Consider the following 19,269-nt stretch of genomic DNA (forward strand, 5'->3'; position numbering starts at 1 on the left):
AAAAAATTCATTTATTTTATTTTATTTTTTTATTTAATTTAATTACTTACTTATTTTTTTATTATTATTTTTTGAGACGGAGTCTTACACTGTTGCCTGGGCTGGAGTGCAGTAGTGTGATCTTGGCTCACTGCAACCTCTGCCTTCCAGGTTCAAGCAGTTCTCCTGCCTCAGCCTCCCGAGTAGCTGGGATTACAGGCACCCACCACCATGCCCGGCTAATTTTTGTATTTTTAGTAGAAACGGGGTTTCACTGTGTTGGCCAGGCTGTTCTTGAACGCCTGACCTCATGATCTACCTGTTTTGGCCTCCCAACAGATTGGGATTACAGGCGTGAGCTACCATGCCCGACTAAATTTTTTTTTTTTTTTTTTTTTTTTTTTGAGATGGAATTCTCGCTCTGTCACCAGGCTGGAGTACAGTGGTGAAATCTCGGCTCACTGCAACTTCTGCCTCCCAGGTTCAAATGATTCTCCTGCCTCAGACTCCCGAGTAGCTGGGACTACAGGCACATGCCTCCATGCCCAGCTAATTTTTGTATTTTTAGAAGACATAGGGTTTCACCATGTTGCCCAGGCTGGTCTCTATTTCTTGACCTCATGATCTGCCCACCTTGGCCTCCCAAAGTGCTGGGATTACAGATGTGAGCCATTGCGCCTGGCCTATTTTATTTTTTATTTTTATTTTTTTAAAATGGAGTCTCACTCTCACCCAGGCTGGAGTGCAGTGGTGTGATCTCAGCTTACTGCAACCTCCACCTCCTGGGTTCAAGTGATTCTCCTGCTTCAGCCTCTCGAGTAGTTGGGATTACAGGCATGCGCCACCACACCTGGCTAATTTTTTTTTGTATTTTTTAGTAGAGATGGAGTTTCACTATGTTGGCCAGGCTGGTCTCGAACTCCTGACCTCAGGTGATTCATCCACCCTGGCCTCCCAGAGTGCTGGGATTACAGGCGTGAGCCACCGTGCCTGGCCCGCCAAAATTTTTTTAATTAGCCAGGCGTGGTGGCGTGCGCCTGTAGTCCTAGCTACAGACAGTGAGAGTGAGGTGAGAGGATCGCTTGAGCCCAGCAGATTGAGTTGACAGTACTCTGTGATTGCGCCAGCCTGGGCGACAGAAAGAGACCAGGAGACCCAGACACAGGATCTCGCTCTGAAATTTTTTATTTTAGAGACAGGGTGTCGTGCTGTTGCCGAGGCTGGACTCAAACTCCTGGGCTTAAGTGATCCTCCCAAGTAGCTGGGGCTACAAGTGCATGCCACTGTGCCTGGGAAGATATAGTTGTTTTTTTTTTTTTTTTTTGAGACAGAATTTTGCTCTGTCACCCAGGCTGGAGTGTAGTAGCACAATCTCAGCTCACTGCTACCTCCACCTCCCAGGTTCAAGCAATTCTTGTTCCTCAGTCTCCCGAATAGCTGGGATTACAGGCACGTGCCACCACATACAGCTAATTTTTGGCACTTTTACTAGAGATGGGGTTTCACCATGTTGGCCAGGCTGGTCTCCAACTCCTGGCCTTAAGTGATTCTCCCACCTTGGCCTCCCAAAGTGTTGGGATTACAATCATGAGCCACTAGGCCAGTTTTTAAAGTAAAAAAAGTTTCAAAGACCTTCAAGTTTTTATAGTTGGTTCATGAAATAAAAAATTACCAAAAGCTCTAACCTTAAAGTATTTTGTACTTTCCTAATCAGATTGTATCTTTGGATACTGTACAAGTGTATCTGGTTCCTAGATGTGGATACCTCACTTACTGTGTTGCCAGAGGTTTTCCTCTCACCCAAGAATTTACAGAACCCTGTCATCCCTTCACAGCCCCAGAGCCCCCTGAGCCTGCAGATGGGGAGGCATTAGTATAGGGGTACAGTTCCTCATGGGAGTCTCTGCTCACTCACTGGCTTTGTCCTGTCCCCCTTCAGACTTTACCAGAATGCAGGACATCCCGGAGGAGACGGAGAGCCGCGACGGGGAGGCTGTAGCCTCCGAGAGCTAAGGGGGCCCCTCACCCCTGCCCTGTGCCCCACTGAAGAACATTACTGAGGGGGGCTAACCTTGGGGACTCCAATTTGCCAATGATGAGGGAACATTTGAAAGAACTGCAGACTGTCCTTGCCAGCTCTTGGGATCCTTAGATACCTGGGGCCATTTAAGAAGCTGGGGGAATTAGGCCACAACACCCCCTGGGGCATCCGAAAGCTACACCACAGATGCCAGTGGTTCATGCCTTCTTCCCTCCACTTTAGGAAAATTTATTTATTTATTGTTTATTAGTTATGGGGGGAGAGGGGAGATTTAAAGGACCAGGGACATGGGAACCAAGCCATAGGGATCAGAGGGCTTTGTCCTTGAACACTACTGGGGTATATTCAGGCTCATCCACACAACTGCTGGGTTCTTGCCCTAACATCCCTCCCCTGCAACATCCGTCTTGGAGGAGAGACTGCAGCCACAAAACCCTAACTGCCCTTTAAATAAAGGAGGGCTATGGGCAGGGCCATGTCCCTTTCTCCTCTCCCCTCAACCTCTTACTGCTGTTCTCCCTTTCTCTGTCCTTCATGGAAGCCCTGGGAGATAACCTGGCTTCTTGGAGTTGATGGAATAGAGGTTGGGGTGGCCATAATGGTTTTTGGGGGTGAGGGAAAAAACCCACAGGGACCAGAATGTTTTCTTGTTGTTTTGTTTTCTTTTTTGTACCAAAGTCAACTGCACGTGTTTTATATTTCTAAGAGATCGTAGGCAATTAGAAATCGAAGCCTCCTATCTCCACATCTCTGAAGAAGTTGAGGGGTAGGGGAGACAATGACTTCTGCCTTCATCTGCAGTAACGGGGGGACCTATACTGACCTATTCCCCAGCCATTTGGAAACAAATTCTAGGGTGGGTTGGGAAATCTCCAGGAGCCCTGACCTCATCTTCCACCTCAGCAACCGTGACCTGAAACCTCAGCGTGAATTTGGGGGATTTTTCAATGGAACCCCTGCCCCCAAATGTCGACCAGCCCCAGTTGTTTTTTTTTTTTCTGCCAATTTTGTTGTTTTAAAAAAAATATATCAGGGAAAATTAAAAACCTGGAACTCCATAAGGTACTGTCTCCCATAATGTCTGCCAATTCTGAGGAGGATGGTAGGCGAGAACCAGGCAATGACCTAAGTTCCTCTGAAAGGGGCCTTTTCCTCTCACCACAAGGACAGCCTCTGCCTCACTGAAGAGAGGGGGCACTGACAAAAGTAACCACTGCAAATCTTTGTTTTTTTTTTTTTTAATTCACAAACACAAGGATAGAAACAAAGGGGGCACACAGGTTCCAATGCTGGGAATTCCAATATCAGGAAACGTGTGTTCATCGTATTTGTATGCCATGCTCAGCAATCACCTCCACCTATTGTCCCCATCCCCAGTGTCATTCATTGTCAGATCTAGCCCCCACAGGGCCCTTGTTCATCTCCATGATGTCGGGCCCTGGGGTTACCCGTCACAGGAGCTGCTCATATACTGTCCCTCTTTGAGAGGCAGTGAGAGATGAGCTGGTTTCAGTTCTTGGTTTTAGTTGGTTTTACTTCCTGTTTTCCGGTTGGTACTTACTTTGGGGCTGTGGGGGGAGGGGAGGAGGTGAGAGTCTAGGGTTGTATAAATGCTGGTATGAATTCACATCCCCGCTGGAGCCTGTGGAGTCAGATTAGCAGAGCGGGGCTCAGGCCCTCAGCTAGAAAAAGGAATTGAAGTCACGTAGGGAGCAGGCTGGGTGAGGAGCCAGCACCCTCCCCTTCTGTAACTCTCATCCACCAACATCAAGCCTTTACAAGGTGCTTTCTCAGCCATTAAGGGGATCCTGAGAATGGGGAATTGTTCTCATTTTATGGGCAGGGAAACCTAGGTGCACAAAGCCTGCTAGGCCAGGAGGGGGCTGGCCTTCTTAGTTCCAGTCCACCACTTTTCTCCTTTGGCTACTCTGCCTAAACATACCAGGGCTGGCTGGGCGCAGTGGCTCACGTCTGTAATCCCAGCACTTTGGGAGGCTGAGTTGGGTGGATCACTTGAGGTCAGGAGTTTGAGACCAGCCTGGCCAACATGGTGAAACCCCATCTCTACTAAAAATACAAAAATCAGCCAGGCGTGATGGTGGGTACCTGTAGTCCCAGCTACCTGGGAGGCTGAGGTGGGAGAATTGCTTGAACCCGGGAGGCAGAGGTTGCAGTGAGCCGAGATTGTGCCACTGCACTCCAGCACTCCAGCCTGGGCGACAGAGCAAGACCCTGCCTGGAAAAAAAAACAAACACCAGGGCTTCAGATTTCATACACAGGGACACAGGGCTCAGCAGCTGTCTGCCAGGTCAGCTGGAAGCAGCTCAGACCCAAAGCTGTGAGGGTGGCACCTTTAGGTGGGAAAGGAAGGTAGGTGGGGGTGGGGTGAGGATATTAGATAGCATGCAGAGACCACCAAGAAAGGGGAATGCAGGCTCTCCTAGAATCCCCGACAGATCCAGTGAGAGATGCTGGTCAGGACAGGACAGAACACGGAAACCTGGAGACAGCCCAGCGTGGGTGTGAAGTCCCGCTGCTTTCTTCCAAGCAGTACTGTCCCTTCTGCCACCCTGTACCAACCCCCTCCTACACACATGCGCATGCACACCTGCACACACACACACACACACACAATCTTCAGCCCTAGAACATGGGGCACAAGCATTTGTCTGATGTGGTTACTCCTGAGAGCTGGGCCCCTTCCTCACATCTTTGACCATTGTGTCCCCTGTCCCCTCCCTAACCCACTTTTGGGAACCCACAGCCTTAACCTCTGTCCCTCCTGCTGAAGTTTCAAAGCCATCTGGCTTTGTGTTCCAGGGAGCCAGGGACCAGGTTCTCACCAAAACATTGCCTTCCTTCCATTCCAAGAGAAGCTCCAGGCTGCCTGCTCTGCCCAGCCCTCCATTCTCCATCCTCCAGCTGCACCCTCCTCCTTCCACTCCCCCACAAGAGTAGGTCTTTGTGCATGTGTTCATCTCTAACTTGGACCTGTGTACACTTTGTCAATATTTACCTCTGGGGCCCGTAAAGCAGAGATGCCCCCAGAGGAGCCAATATCCGGAGCCCAGCAAAGCCGTCAGAGGGAGCTGCTGGGGTGGGAAGATGGGTGCTTAGGTGGGGAGGGATTTTCCATTGCCTGCATGGGCTAGGAATAGACCTGGAGTTTTGGAACTAGTTTAAACATCATCAAAAAGAGGAAATTAAACAAGAGGCTAATTAAGTTCCTTTCACATTGCTTAATCTGTTGTGAATTGGGTGCCTCTTTGGAGCCTCCTCTGCCCAGCAATTAAAGGAAGTGGGACAGGGGGCACCTGGAGGCACTGTGGCCTTTCCCTTCACAGGGGGCTCTGCACTTAATAAGGTGGCACTGCTCCCAGCTGCTGCCCCAGGAGCCTGAGCAGCCTGTGTCCTCATAGGTTACAAGTCATGCCAGAGAGCCTGGGGGTGGGGCAGTGGAAGTGGGAGCTCTACCTCATCTTCCCTCTGCCTCCCTCCTTTCTAGGGTCTGCCTCCCAGAAAATCCTTCTAATGGCTAACCTTTATCATTGATGCATCTCAATACAGGAACCAAAGAGGAGCCCCTATCCTGAAGAACACACCTTCAAGAGGGGCTTAGGGGTCAACCTCTGAGTTCTTTATGTGAGACTTTCATTATACCCCACTTCAGAGCATATACAACCATTCCAGATGAGACATGGTTCCCCATCCCCATCTCCCAGCTGTGCGCTTATTTCCTCCTTTCTCTCTGTCTCCATTTTACACAGGGTGTAAGAATAATAGCTCGACCGGGTGTGGTAGCTCAAGCCTGTAATCTCAGCACTTTGGGAGGCCGAGGCGGGTGGATCACTAGAGGTCAGGAGTTCCAGACCAGCTTGGCCAATATGGTGAAATCCTGTCTCTATTAAAAATACAAAAAAATCGGCCGGGTGTGGTAGTGGGAGCCTGTAGTCCCAGCTACTTGGGAGGCTGAAGCAGGAGAATCGCTTGAATCCGGGAAGCGGAGGTTGCTGTGAGCTGAGATCACGCCACTGCACTTCAGCCTGGGCAACAGAGCGAGACTCTGTCTCAAAAAAATTAAATAAATAAATAAATAATAGCTAACAGTGTATTTCACTGTTAAATCTTCAGTAGCCCATTTTACAGTTGAGAACAGTAAGGTACAAAAAGGTAAAGTAATGTGCTGGAGGTAAAGGTGTGAATCCAGGTGCTCTGATACTCAAATTGATACTCTGGGCTTTGCATTTGGGGCAGGGAGGAAGAGTAGCACCACTTTCTGAGGTCTCCGCTTTTCTGGTTCTACCTGCAGCCTGTTCTCCCAGCCCCCTCCCCTTTTTAATCTCTCACCTCCCTTCACCCCGCGCCCCCTACATCTTTGATTTGTCATTATCTTCACTTCTTTCAAATCCTGATACAAGGGGAGACACACAGGCAGTCTGGCAGCACCAGGGTTTTACACCCAGGCCCTGGCAGGTGCTGGGAATTCCAGCAGTACCCCACACCTGGCATCCCTTCAGGGGAACTACAGCTTTTGCAGCTGAAGTCTCTGTGGGCAGCAAGTTTCTGTGGTCACCACTGAGATGGTAAAGTGGGGACAGGGGACGCAGACATTTTTGGCCTTGATCCTGGAGAAAGACAAGGGATACCCTGTTTTGAGGTGGGGAGTGGGTACAGAGGGACAGGGGCACTGACCTCTGATTCATTAGCCTAGAAGCCTTAGGGAAGTGTTTCTAGATATTTTTGCAGAAGGCAGAAATGGAGCAACAAATCCTTTTGTTCCATACTGCACTGGAGGTGGAACTGGGATAAAAGGTCAAGACAATTTGTGGATAATCCAGAGGTTTATTCTCAGATCCTCTTCTTTCCCATCTCCAAATAAAGACTTAAAGCTTTGTCACACCCAGCTCTGATCTGGGCCCCCGCCTCCCCCATTCACCACACCCAGAGTTGGGGATCAAAGATCAGACTTTTCCCTGCGGGCACTGCAGCCTGGCAGAGAGGGCAGCTTCTCCCCAGGACTCGACGATCCTACACTTGGTGGATCTCAGAAAGAGGAGCGTGTTCAGCTTGCGCCCTTTACCCGGGTGTCCCTCTGTCCAGGTTGGTGAGCAGGGTAGAAGGGCGGCTCTCCGGGGGGTTGCTCGCGACCCACCGCCTGCCTACCTGCTTTAGGGCCACCTGTTGCACCCAGCCTCCGCCCTGGGGCCACAGCCTCGACCGCAGATCCCTGAAGGTGTCTGCCAGAGCCTGCCGGGGCTCCCGCCTCAGGAGACAGTACAGCACAGGGTTGAGGCAGCTATTGCTGTGTGCCAAGCAAGTAGTGACAGGGAAGACATACGTCTGGATAGTATAGAAAGTACTGTTCCAGGGCACTAGGTCAAACTTCACCAGGACACCCCAGAGAGTGACCACATGGTTGGGAAACCAGCAGAGGAAGAAGGAAGCCACCAGGATGCGGACAGAGCGGGCCACGACCCTGCTGTCCTGCTGCCGCCGTTGCCGCTGCTGCAGGAAGGCCAGCAGCAGCAGGTAGCTGGTGGTGATGACGCCCAAGGGCACCATGAAAGCCAGCACCACCCTCTGCAGCTGGTAGGCCCCCAGCCAGTATCTGCTGGGGAAACGCAGTAGGCAAAGGCGCACACCACACACCTCACCCTCCACCCCGAAGACAGCTGTGGGCACCGTCACCAGGGCAGCCGCCGCCCACACTGCTAGAGTGGCTATTCGGGCCCAGAAGAGTGAGAGGTGGGTGCCTGGCCCTGCAGCCATGGCCACCACCCAGTAGCGAGCAACGCTCAGCGCTGTGATGAGGAAGATGCTGGCATAGACGTTGAGGACAGTGGCCGTCAGAACCATCTTGCAGAGGGCACCTCCGAAGGGCCAGTGAAAGTCCAGTGCCGACTCAGCTGCCCAAAAGGGGAGAGTGAGTGCCAGTCCCAGGTCCGCCAGAGCCAGGTTGAAGACGAAGGTGTCTGAAGGTGGGCCAGGGGCTCTCCGGGCACAGTTACTCAGTACCCACAGCACCGCCAAATTTCCCAGCAAGCCAACAGCCCCCACAAGCCCATAGGCCAGGGCAACCATGAGCCTCAGGGCTAGGAATTTGACAGGCATCGGAGCATCATCAGCACTCAGCACACTGCCTCCGGAGGCATTGGCCCAGAACGTGGGTGGAGAGGCAGAAGTATTGAGTGTGGGCATCGCAGGGCATCAGAGATTGGTGGCGCTGAGAAGAGAGGTCTGCAAGTATCTGCCAGACTGGCAGAGGCCACTGAAGGCTCTAGGCAGAAGGCTCTAGAACTAAGTCCTCTGGGGCCTCTGGTGAGCCCTGGCCCACGCCCACACCTCAGAGGGAGGGGTGTGGAAAGGACAACCCACCACCTCCCTGTTGGTCAAGATTGGTGGTGGGTGGGGCAGGGCGAGGCAGAGCCTGGGCATATGCGCATGCGCCTGCCTGTAAGAGGGACTCTAAATGGCAGAGAGGGAGGGGAGAAGGGAGAGTTACCTCACTATGGAGGGCAGCCCCAAGCCTCCACCCCAGGGAGAAAGCTGGAGGTTCCCTGTCCCAGAGATAACAGGAACCAAACTAGAGCTGCCTCTGTTCCTAACAGCGTGCAGAGGCCTCCCTCCTCTGCAGAAAGTGTTCCCTTGAGGCCCAAAGGAAGGGGCCTGGGAGGTGGCATAGAGGCAGGGAATCAGCATGGGTGTCCAAGAGAGGAAAGAGCAGAGGCTACGGAGTCCCAGACCTGCTACTCACTAGCCATGTGACTGGGAGAGTTACTTTACTCCCATAAACCTATTTTCTTGCTTAAAATTTTCAGGTAAGTGCTTCACAGGAGTGGCATGATGAAATGAGAGAATACGTGTGAAATAACAATTTGTATGAATATTATTTCAAAGGAGAAGTTTGAGGTGTTTGTGGCAGAAGGGTACTGAGAGGCTATTACCATGCCCAGGGAACAGTGCCAACTAAAACAGGTTGGAATTCATCTCAGCAGCAGTAACCTTGAGGCTAACAGCAGGGAGGGAAAAGAGAGAGGAAGTCACAGCTTCCTGTTTCCTCCCCACTGGGAACACTGGGCCTGTGAGGGCCTGCATGGACCTGGGCATGCCCTCAGTTCTGTTCCTGCTCCTGATAATTAAATATTCCTGCTAACCTCTATCGCCGCCCTTTCCTCCTTTCCTGCCCTAGTCTGTGGACAGAGCTCAGCGGTCCCCCTACTTTCTCCTGCAAACCCCATGTCAGAGCTAAGGATCCTGAGATACGCCCTCACCACACCTCATCCTGTCTCCCCGTGATCTCAATCATAACTGGAAAAAAAAATGCTTCACTGGGCCCTCCCCTTTCATTGCCTACATCTCTACCTACTGCAGAAGGAGCTGTGATGGGGACAAAGAGAAGGCAGGAGGCGGGTAGGTAAAAGAGTAAGGCTTTCTCAAGGGTTCCAATATATTCAGCCCCTTCTTGTCCTCTGCCAGCTAATTAAGATAACGTTTGATGTTCAGTTCCCTTGGAGTGCGGAGGGAAGAGAGGGGCCCTTTGCAACAATAAATCAGCAGTGGGCTTTGTGAACACATAGGAGAAACCCAGAGGTGAGAGTGATCCAGGCTGGGTGCCAACATATTGGGGCTTTCGAACCAGGGATGATTATAAAGGGGGTGGCAGAAGGGGAGTGCCCAGCCTGAGGTCAGGTGAGCCCCACAGGCTACCTCCTGGCCTCGTGGCTGCTCCTGTGTGACTGTGTTGTCACTGTCTCTCGGGGCCATGTCTACTCCTCTGCCCACCCAGAATTACCTTGCTAATCTGGCAGTTAAGATAACTGCTTGGCCGGGCAAGGTGGCTCACGCCTGTAATCCCAGCACTTTGGGAGGCTGAGGTGAGTGAATCACCTGAGGTTGGGAGTTCAAGACCAGCCTGACCAACATAGAGAAAGCCCGTCTCTACTAAAAATACAAAATTGGCCAGGCGTGGTGGCGGGTGCCTGTAATCTCAGCTACTCAGGAGGCTGAGGCGGGAGAATCACTTGAACCGGGAGGTGGAAATTTTGGTGAGCTGAGATCATGCCACTGTACTCCAGCCTGGGCGACAGAGTGAGACTCCGTCTCCCCCCAAAAAATAAATAAATAACAACAACAAAAACTGCTTAATGCTTTGGACTTACTTTCTTTATTGACTTAGAGAAAAGAAAGTAGACCAGAATTCCAGGGTTGTGCTATTCATTTCAAACATCTGGTCCTCCAATCATTTCTTTACCTTTTTATCATTTCTAGTCCTAAGCCTTTCCCTTGGTCTGAGACTAGCAACACCCCCTTGTGGTTATGTAGAGAGGTGATGCCACCAGCTGGCCGTGTCTAAGAACTTCATTTGTCTAGCATTTCGTTCATTCACTAATCACAGCATTCCCTGAACCCTTACTGTGTGCCAGGCACTGTGCTTGATGCTGGGAGACAAAAACAAAAAATATAGTCACACTCTTCATAGAAAATAATAAACTTTTTAGATCGAAGGGATCTCTCAGACCATCTCGTTCAACTTCTTATTTTATGTAGAATGAGAGTGATTTGCCCAAGACCACCAGGGAGGTGACGGTAGAGTCAGGGTTTGAGACAAAAGTCTCTTGACTCCTAGAATAGGAGTCTTTGCCACTACATCACGAACCCTGAGGGACACAGTGCCAGGACGTGGATGGAGGGACAGTGACAACACCTTTCGAGATGATTCTTCACTCACAGCTGCTGGGAGATGAGGAGGAACTAGATTCAGCAAAAATGCTTGTGCTGTCCCCCACCTTCATATTACCCTGTAGAGCCAGACTTTGCCAGTGCCATTTTCTTGTCTGTTTGTTTTTACTAACTCATAAGCAGTGCGCTCAGTCAGCCACCAGTGCCATTTTCCATCTCAGAGTCCAAGGACCGGTAGTGGTACATTATGGTGTCTGCCTTCCATAAAAAGGACCTCCAGGGGCCAAACCGTCCCCTCAGTCACCTGAATAGCCACACCTCCCTCAGCCGGCATCTCTCTCCAGCCCCACATCACTGTCCCTGCCCTTCACAGCCCAGGCTACGGCGTCTCCGAAAAGGAATTGGAGAGGAGGCAGAAGGGACTGAGTTATCACTCTACAGAGCACAGAGAGGAGGGAGCTTTGCATTTACATTTGTAGTAGAGGGGACAGAAACTAAATCCTTGGCGGTACTACAAATGGTGAGAATAGGAAACCTACCCCTAATCCAAATCCCTAAGCTCACATCAACCCAAGAAGCCACCATCTCTATTCTGTCATATGTCTGCCAAGGTTCACTGGGGGAAAATCTCCAGTATTGGTAAGGGGTATGGGCAGCTCCAATGCTAAGGGGCAGGTTCTAAATCAGTCTTTCAGCCGGGGGCAGTGGCTCACGCCTGTAATCCCAGCACTCTGGGAGGCTGAGGCGGGCAGATCACAAGGTCAGGAGATCAAGACCATGGTGAAACCCCGTCTCTACTAAAAATTACAAAAAATTAGCCAGGCGCGGGGGCAGACTCCTGTAGTCCCAGCTACTCAGGAAGCTGAGGCAGGAGAATGGCGTGAACCCGGGAGGCAGAGCTTGCAGTGAGCCGAGATTGCGCCACTGCACTTCAGCCTGGGCGACACAGCGAGGCTCCGTCTCAATAAAATGAAATAAAATAAAATAAAATAAATCAGTCTCTCTCTCCCCCCACCACCTTCTAACTTTATGTTTTGGAATAGTTTTAGATTTACAGAGAAATGGCAAAGGCAGTAAGAATTATACATCTCATTTATTTTCCAAAGTAAAACTGGCAGAGCACTACAAAAAAAAAGAAAAATATAACAAAGATGTGCAGTCCCAGTAAACTGAAATGACAAAGCATTGCAGAGGGAAATTAAATAAGGCCCAAATAAATGGCATACTGTGTTCTTGGGTTGGAAGACTTAAAAACAATTTTTTTTTGGCCGGGCGCGGTGGCTCACGCCTGTAATCCCAGCACTTTGGGAGGCCAAGGCGGGCGGATCACGAGGTCAGGAGATTGAGACCATCCTGGCAAACACAGTGAAACTCCATCTCTACTAAAAAAACAAAAAATTAGCCGAGCATGGTGGTGGGCGCCTGTAGTCCCAGCTACTAGGGAGTCTGAGGCAGGAGAATGGCATGAACCTGGGAGGCGGAACTTGCATAGAGCCGAGATCGCGTCACTGGACTCAAGCCTGGGCAACAGAGCAAGACTCTGTCTCAAAAAAAAAAAAAAAAAAAAAAAAAGCCGGGCGTGGTGGCTCACGCCTGTAATCCCAGCACTTTGGGAGGCCGAGGCGGGCGGATCACGAGGTCAGGAGATCGAGGTCACAGTGAAACCCCGTCTCTACTAAAGATACAAAAAATTAGCCGGGAGCGGTGGTGGGCGCCTGTAGTCCCAGCTACTCGGGAGGCTGAGCCAGGAGAATGGCGTGAACCCGGGAGGTGGAGCTTGCAGTGAGCCGAGATCGCGCCACTGCACTCCAGCCTGGGCCACAGAACTAGACTCCGTCTCAAAAAAAAAAAAATTTATTTTTATTTTATTTTATTTTTTTTGGTTGAGAAGGGGTCTCACTCTGTCACCCAGGCTGGAGTGCAGTGGCACAATCTCGGCTCAGTGCCTCCACCTCCCCAGGCTCAGGTGATCCTCCTACCCCAGCCACAGGAATGTGCTACCACACAGGCTAATTTTTGTATTTTTAGTAGAGACAGGGTGTCCCCATGTTACCCAGGATTGTCTTGAACTCCTGGGCTCAAGCAACCCTCTCACCTCAGCCTCCCAAAGTGCTGGGATTACAGCCATGAGCCACCATGCCCAGCATCAAAAATACTATTGAAATGTCAATTGATCTGTAGATTCAACACAGTTTTTTTTTTTTTTTTTTTTTTTGAGACCGAGTTTCACTCTTTTTTTTTTTTTTTTTTTTTTTGAGACGGAGTCTCGCTGTGTCTCCCAGGCTGGAGTGCAGTGGTGTGATCTCGGCTCACTGCAAGCTCCGCCTCCCGGGTTCACGCCATTCTCCCGCCTCAGCCTCCCAAGTAGCTGAGACTACAGGCGCCCGCCACCACGCCCGGCTAGTTTTTTGTATTTTTAGTAGAGACGGGGTTTCACCATGTTAGCCAGGATAGTCTCGATCTCCTGACCTCGTGATCCACCCGCCTCGGCCTCCCAAAGTGCTGGGATTACAGGCTGGAGCCACCGCGCCCGGCCCGAGTTTCACTCTTGTCACCCAGGCTGGAGTGCAGTGGGGTGATCTCGGCTCACTGCAACCTCTGCCTCCCGGGTTCAAGCGATGCTCCTGCCTCAAGCCTCCCGAGTAGCTGGGATTACAGGCACCTGCCACCATACCTGGCTAATTTTTGTATTTTTTAGTGGAGACAGGGTTTCACCATGTTGGCCAGGCTGGTCTTGAACTCCTGACCTCTGCCTTGGCCTCCCAAAGTGCTGGGATTTAAGCCACGGTGCCCAACCTCAACACAGTTCTAATCAAAATTCTAGCAGGCTTTTAAAAGCATGTATAGGCTGGGCGCGGTGGCTCACGCCTGTAATCCCAGCACTGTGGGAGGCCGAGACGGGCGGATCATGAGGTCAGGAGATCGAGACCATCCTGGCTAACATGGTGAAACTCCGTCTCTACTAAAAAATACAAAAAACCAGCCGGGCGTAGTGGGGGGCGCCTGTAGTCCCAGCTACTCAGGAGGCTGAGGCAGGAGAATGGCGTGAACCTGGGAGGCGGAGCTTCCTGGGAGGCGGAGCTTGCAGTGAGGCGAGATCACGCCACTGCACTCCAGCCTGGGCGACAGAGCGAGACTCCGTCTCAAAAAAAAAAAAAAAAAAAAAAAAGCATGTATAAAATTGACAAACTGATTCTAAAATCCACGTGAAAATACAAATACCGGCCGGGCGCGGTGGCTCAAGCCTGTAATCCCAGCACTTTGGGAGGCCGAGACGGGCGGATCATGAGGTCAAGAGATCGAGACCATCCTGGCTAACACGGTGAAACCCCGTCTCTACTAAAAAATACAAAAAAATAGCCGGGCGAAGTGGCGGGCGCCTGTAGTCCCAGCTACTTGGGAGGCTGAGGCAGGAGAATGGCGTGAACCCGGGAGGCGGAGCTTGCAGTGAGCTGAGATCCGGCCACTGCACTCCAGCCTGGGCGACAGAGCATGACTCCATCTCAAAAAAAAAAAAAAAAAAAAAGAAAATACAAATACCTGGCCGAGCGCAGTGGCTCACACCTGTAATCCCAGCACTTTGGGAGGCTGAGGTGAGTGGATCACCTGAGGTCGGGAGTTCAAGGCCAGCCTGACCAATGTGGAGAAACCCTGTCTCTACTAAAAATACAAAATTAACTAGGCGTGGTAACGCATGCCTGTACTCCCAGCTCCTCAGGAGGCTGAGGCATGAGAATCACTTGAACCTGGGAGGCGGAGGTTGCAGTAAATTGAGATCTCACTATTGCACTCCAGCCTGGGCAAGAAGAGCAAAACTCCATCTCAAAAAAAAAAAAAAAAAAAAAAAGCAAATATCCAATTTTGTAAAATAGTAAAATCAATTTTTTGTTTTGTTTTGAGACACTCCAGCCTGGGTGACAGAGTGAGACCCCGTCTCAAAAAAAAAAAAAAAAAAAAAAAAAAAAAAAAAAAAAAAAAAACCAACAACACTGGGTAACTTTCATGGCAATCCAAGCACATGGCACAAAGTATAGCCAGGTGTCACAGGGGCTAGAAATGGGGCTATATACTCTCATTCTTTTTGAATAGCTGCTCCATTATTCTTTTTGATAGATTTCCCCTTGTAAGAAAGTGGAAACATATTTCTAAAATTATTTTTAGGGGTGACATCAGAATCCCTCACAGGAAATCTCCTTGTTTGGAAAAATTATTCAATAAATGCTTGAGGTAGCACCCCTAGGGGTGATGTGGTGAATACGGGAGACATTGAGAAAGCCCACCCTCCATCTTTTCTTCTTTTCCCATCACAACTCCTACTGCTGTGGGAAAGAATATTAGGCCAAAAGAGCATGACCCAGTTTGGCATTTTTCAAGGTTGGGCTGATCTAAATGGAGTTGGGGGAGATCCTCTGGAGACAGGTATGGGAATGCAGCACCACCATCTGGAGAAAAGGGGACTGAATCTTAGCTAGAAAGTGCCACTGAAACAAAGGGGGAGTAGCAAGGAGAGGAGACTGACAGAGAGATTATGGGGCCTAGCTCTATGGATTTTATGGCTCCCCAAGGTGTCACTACCTTAGAGTTGGTAGTAAATGACCTAATAATACCTAAATGACCACTAGGCAAGAATAAATGAAATTCATATGTCAATTTTTTGACCATGCACCCAACAGAAAGGAAAAATGACCTCAGCCTAACCTATCTCACTTTAGAGAGGCTTTTTCAATTAGCAGTAGAACAAGGTGCTATTGAATTGAGTTTAGAAAATCAGATTCGGTTGTATCAATAGAGAAATGTTTTATTATTTTATGTTTTTGTTGCTCTGTCACCCAGGCTGGAGTGCAGTGGTGTGATCATGTGTCACTGTAGCCTCAAACTTCTTGGTTCAAGTGATTTTCCCACCTCAGCCTCCTGAGTAGCTGAGACTACAGGTGTGCCACCACACTGGCTGATTTTTATTTTTTGTGGAGATGGGGTCTCACTATGATGCCCTGGCCTCAAGTGATCTACCAGCCTCAGAATCCCAAAGTGCTGGGATTATAGGCATGAGCCACCTCACTTGGCCATCAAAAGATAAATGTTATTGGTGAAATTAAGACTTTTATGAGAATTATAAGGCTGGGAGCAGGACTCACACCTGGAATCCCAACACTTTGGGAGGCTGAGGCAAGTGGATCACTAGAGGTCAGAAGTACAAGACCACCCTGGTCAGCATGGTGAAACCCTGGGCATGGTGGCCGGCACCTGTAATCCCAACTACTCAGGAAACTGAGGCAGGAGAATCACTTGAACCCGACAGGTGAAGGTTGCGGACAGCTGAGATAGCATCATTGCACTCAAGCCTGGGCAACCAGAGTGAAACTCTACCTCAAAAAAAAAAAAAAAAAAAAAAAAAAAAAAAAAGAATTATAAATAAATGAACTAAACATTTAACTTAAGAAAGTAAGGGGGGCAAGGAGCAGTGGCTCATACCTATATTCCCAGCACTTTGGGAGCCTGAGGCAGGCAGATCACGAGGTCAGGAGATCAAGACCATCCTGGCTAACATGGTGAAACCCCGTCTCTACTAAAAATACAAAAAATTAGCTGGGTGTGGTTGTGCTTGGGAGGCTGAGGCAGGAGAACGGTGTGAACCTAGGAGGCGGAGCTTGCAGTGAGCCGAGATGGCGCCACTGCACTCCAGCCTGGGTGACAGAGCAAGACTCTGTCTCAAAACAAAATTAAGCGGGGAAAAACAATATAAATCTTCCCAAAAGGAAGGCCGGGCGTGGTGACTCATGCCCACGCACTCAATCCCAGCACTTTGGGAGGCCAAGGCCGATGAATCATCTGAGGTCAGGAGTTCGAGACCAGCCTGGCCAACATGGTGAAACCCTGTATCTACTAAAAATACAAATAATTAGCTGGTGTGCTGGTGTGTGCCTGTAATCCCAGCTACTCAGGAGGCTGAGGCAGGAGAATCACTTGAACCCGGGAGGCGGAGGTTGCAGTGAGACAAGATCACACCACTGCACTCCAGCCTGGGCAATAAGAGCGAAACTTTGTCTCAAAAAAAAAAAAAAAAAGTTAACATGGAATTGATGAATAAAACTAAAAGCTAGGTTCTTTAAAAAGGCAAAAAAAGATAAGACACTGGCAAGATTAAGGAAAGTAAAAAGAAAAAATATTTTTTAAAAGTTGAAAATACCAAGGGTTGGGGATGATGTGGAGTAATAGGAACCCTGGTACATTGCTGGTGGGCATGTAAAATAGTGTAGCCAGTTGGTTTGGCAGTTCCACAAAAGTTAAACAAGATGTCCATGTGACCTAGCAATTCTGCTCCTACAATATAAACCCTAAAGAATTAAAAACAGAGGCCGGGCGCGGTGGCTCAAGCCTGTAATCCCAGCACTTTGGGAGGCCGAGACGGGCGGATCACGAGGTCAGGAGATCGAAACCATCCTGGCTAACACGGTGAAACCCTGTCTCTACTACAAAATACAAAAAACTAGCCGGGCGAGGTGGCTGGCATCTGTAGTCCCAGCTACTCCGGAGGCTGAGGCAGGAGAATGGCGTAAAATCGGGAGGCGGAGCTTGCAGTGAGCCGAGATCAGGCCACTGCACTCCAGCCTGGGCGACAGAGCGCGACTCCATCTCAAAAAAAAAAAAAAAAAAAAAAAAAAATTAAAAACAGATACTTAAATACTTGTGGGCCGGGCGCGGTGGCTCAAGCCTGTAATCCCAGCACTTTGGGAGGCCGAGACGGGCGGATTACGAGGTCAGGAGATCGAGACCATCCTGGCTAACACGGTGAAACCCCGTCTCTACTAAAAATACAAGAAAATTAGCTGGGCGAGGTGGCGGGCGCCTGTAGTCCCAGCTACTCGGGAGGCTGAGGCAGGAGAATGGCGTGAACCCGGGGAGGCGGAGCTTGCAGTGAGCCGAGATCGCGCCACTGCACTCCAGCCTGGGGCACAGAGCAAGACTCCGTCTCGGGCCGGGCGCGGTGGCTCAAGCCTGTAATCCCAGCACTTTGGGAGGCCGAGGCGGTCGGATCACGAAGTCAGGAGATCGAGACCATCCTGGCTAACATGGTGAAACCCCGTCTCCACTAAAAAAAAATACAAAAAACCAGCCCGGGAGACAAAAAAAAAAAAAAAGTAAGAACTCTTTGGCCGGGCGCGGTGGCTCACGCCTGTAATCCCAGCACTTTGGGAGGCCGAGGCGGGCGGATCACAAGGTCAGGAGATCGAGACCACGGTGAAACCCCGTCTCTCCTAAAAATACAAAAAATTAGCCGGGCGCGGTGGCGGGCGCCTGTAGTCCCAGCTACTCAGGAGGCTGAGGCAGGAGAATGGCGTAAACCCAGGAGGCGGAGCTTGCAGTGAGCCGAGATCGCGCCACTGCACTCCAGCCTGGGCGACAGAGCGAGACTCCGTCTCAAAAAACAAAAACAAAAACAAAAACAAACAAACAAAAAAAAGACTCCGTCTCAAAAAAAAAAAAAAAATACTTGTGAATGTTCACAGCAGCACTACTTACAATAGCCAAGAGGTGGAAACAACTCAAATGTTCATCAATGGATGAATGGGTAATTGTGGTCTATACATCCAATGGAAAAGAAATTCAGTGATAAAAAAGAATGAAGTTTATTCAGTGATAAAAAAAAAAATGAAGTTCTGACATATGCTACAACATGAATACACTTTGAAAACACTGTAAGTGAAAGAAGCCAGATACAAAAGGTCACACATTGTATAATTCCATTTATATAAAATATGTAGAATAGGTAAATCCAGAGAAACAGTAGATCAGTGGTAGCCCATGTCTTGTGGGGCGAGAGAAACGTGAAGTGACTGTTAACAGGTGAGGGGTTTCTTTTTGGGGTGACAAAAATAATCTGGAAAAAAAAATCTGGAATTAGATAATGGTGATTGTTGCACAATCTTGTGGACACGCTAAAAAACAATGAATTGTGCACTTAAATTTACTCTTTTTAAAAAGGGTAAATTTATGGTATATCTCAAATTTTTTAAAATGACAAATATAATAAACAATGTAATTTCAATCTGAATCCCAACAGCATTGTGTTTCGGGGAGAAGAGGAAAAAGGGCACTTTGGGGAGGCCGAGGTGGTAGGATCCGTTGAGCCCAGGAGTTTGAGACCAGCCTAGGCAACATAGTAACCCCCCACCTCCGCATCCCCTGCCACCCCGGTCTCTAAAAATAAAATAAAATAAAATAAAATAAAATAAAATAAAGCCAGGTATGGTGGCGCGTGCTTGTAGTCCCAGCTACTTCAGAGGCTGAGGTGGGAGGATCTGAAAACCCAGTGAAGTTCCAAGACATCCCAAAGGTTAGAAACCTTTAGCTTCGGCCGGGCGCGATGGCTCACGCCTGTAATCCCACCACTTCAGGAGGCCGAGGCGGGTGGATCACCTGAGGTCAGGAGTTTGAGACCAGGCTGGCCAACATAGCCAAACCCCGTCTCTACTAAAAATACAAAACAAAACAAAAATTAGCTGGGCGTGGTGACGGGCGCCTGTAATTCCAGCTACTTGGGAGGCTGAGGCAGGAGAATCGCTTGAAC

The 19,269-nt window shown here is 49.6% G+C and overlaps 2 protein-coding genes and 1 long non-coding RNA gene across 52 annotated transcripts in view; 1 reads left to right on the top strand and 2 right to left on the bottom strand.

Annotated features, from left to right (window-relative positions):
• ARHGEF2 (Rho/Rac guanine nucleotide exchange factor 2) overlaps positions 1-3,078 on the top strand; it is a 74,161-nt gene extending 71,083 nt beyond the window's left edge. For all 50 annotated transcript variants that reach the window (XM_077942527.1, XM_015111765.3, XM_028827898.2 and 47 more), the window contains one exon: positions 1,919-3,078. In XM_077942527.1, the coding sequence (XP_077798653.1) occupies positions 1,919-1,992 (74 nt within the window). In that variant the 3' untranslated portion in view covers positions 1,993-3,078. The remainder of the gene's footprint in view (positions 1-1,918) is intronic.
• Positions 1-14,231, bottom strand: part of LOC144330972 (uncharacterized) — a 61,770-nt gene extending 47,539 nt beyond the window's left edge. The window contains exon 1 of the long non-coding RNA XR_013397724.1: positions 14,097-14,231. This is a non-coding gene — a long non-coding RNA (uncharacterized LOC144330972). The remainder of the gene's footprint in view (positions 1-14,096) is intronic.
• On the bottom strand, positions 6,844-10,152 carry RXFP4 (relaxin family peptide/INSL5 receptor 4). The gene has a single exon (XM_015111713.3). It carries the CDS (start codon positions 8,217-8,219, stop codon positions 7,098-7,100), a length of 1,122 nt encoding a protein of 373 aa, XP_014967199.1. The 5' UTR covers positions 8,220-10,152; the 3' UTR covers positions 6,844-7,097.
• Positions 14,232-19,269: the final 5,038 nt, after the last annotated feature.

This window comes from Macaca mulatta, chromosome 1 (genome assembly GCF_049350105.2).
Source record: "Macaca mulatta isolate MMU2019108-1 chromosome 1, T2T-MMU8v2.0, whole genome shotgun sequence".
In the NCBI taxonomy this organism is placed as follows: Eukaryota; Metazoa; Chordata; class Mammalia; order Primates; family Cercopithecidae; genus Macaca; species Macaca mulatta.

Coding starts and splice junctions, on each gene's coding strand:
- RXFP4 (XM_015111713.3), bottom strand. CDS start 8,219: ATGCCCACACTCAATACTTCTGCCTCTCCACCCACGTTCTGGGCCAAT.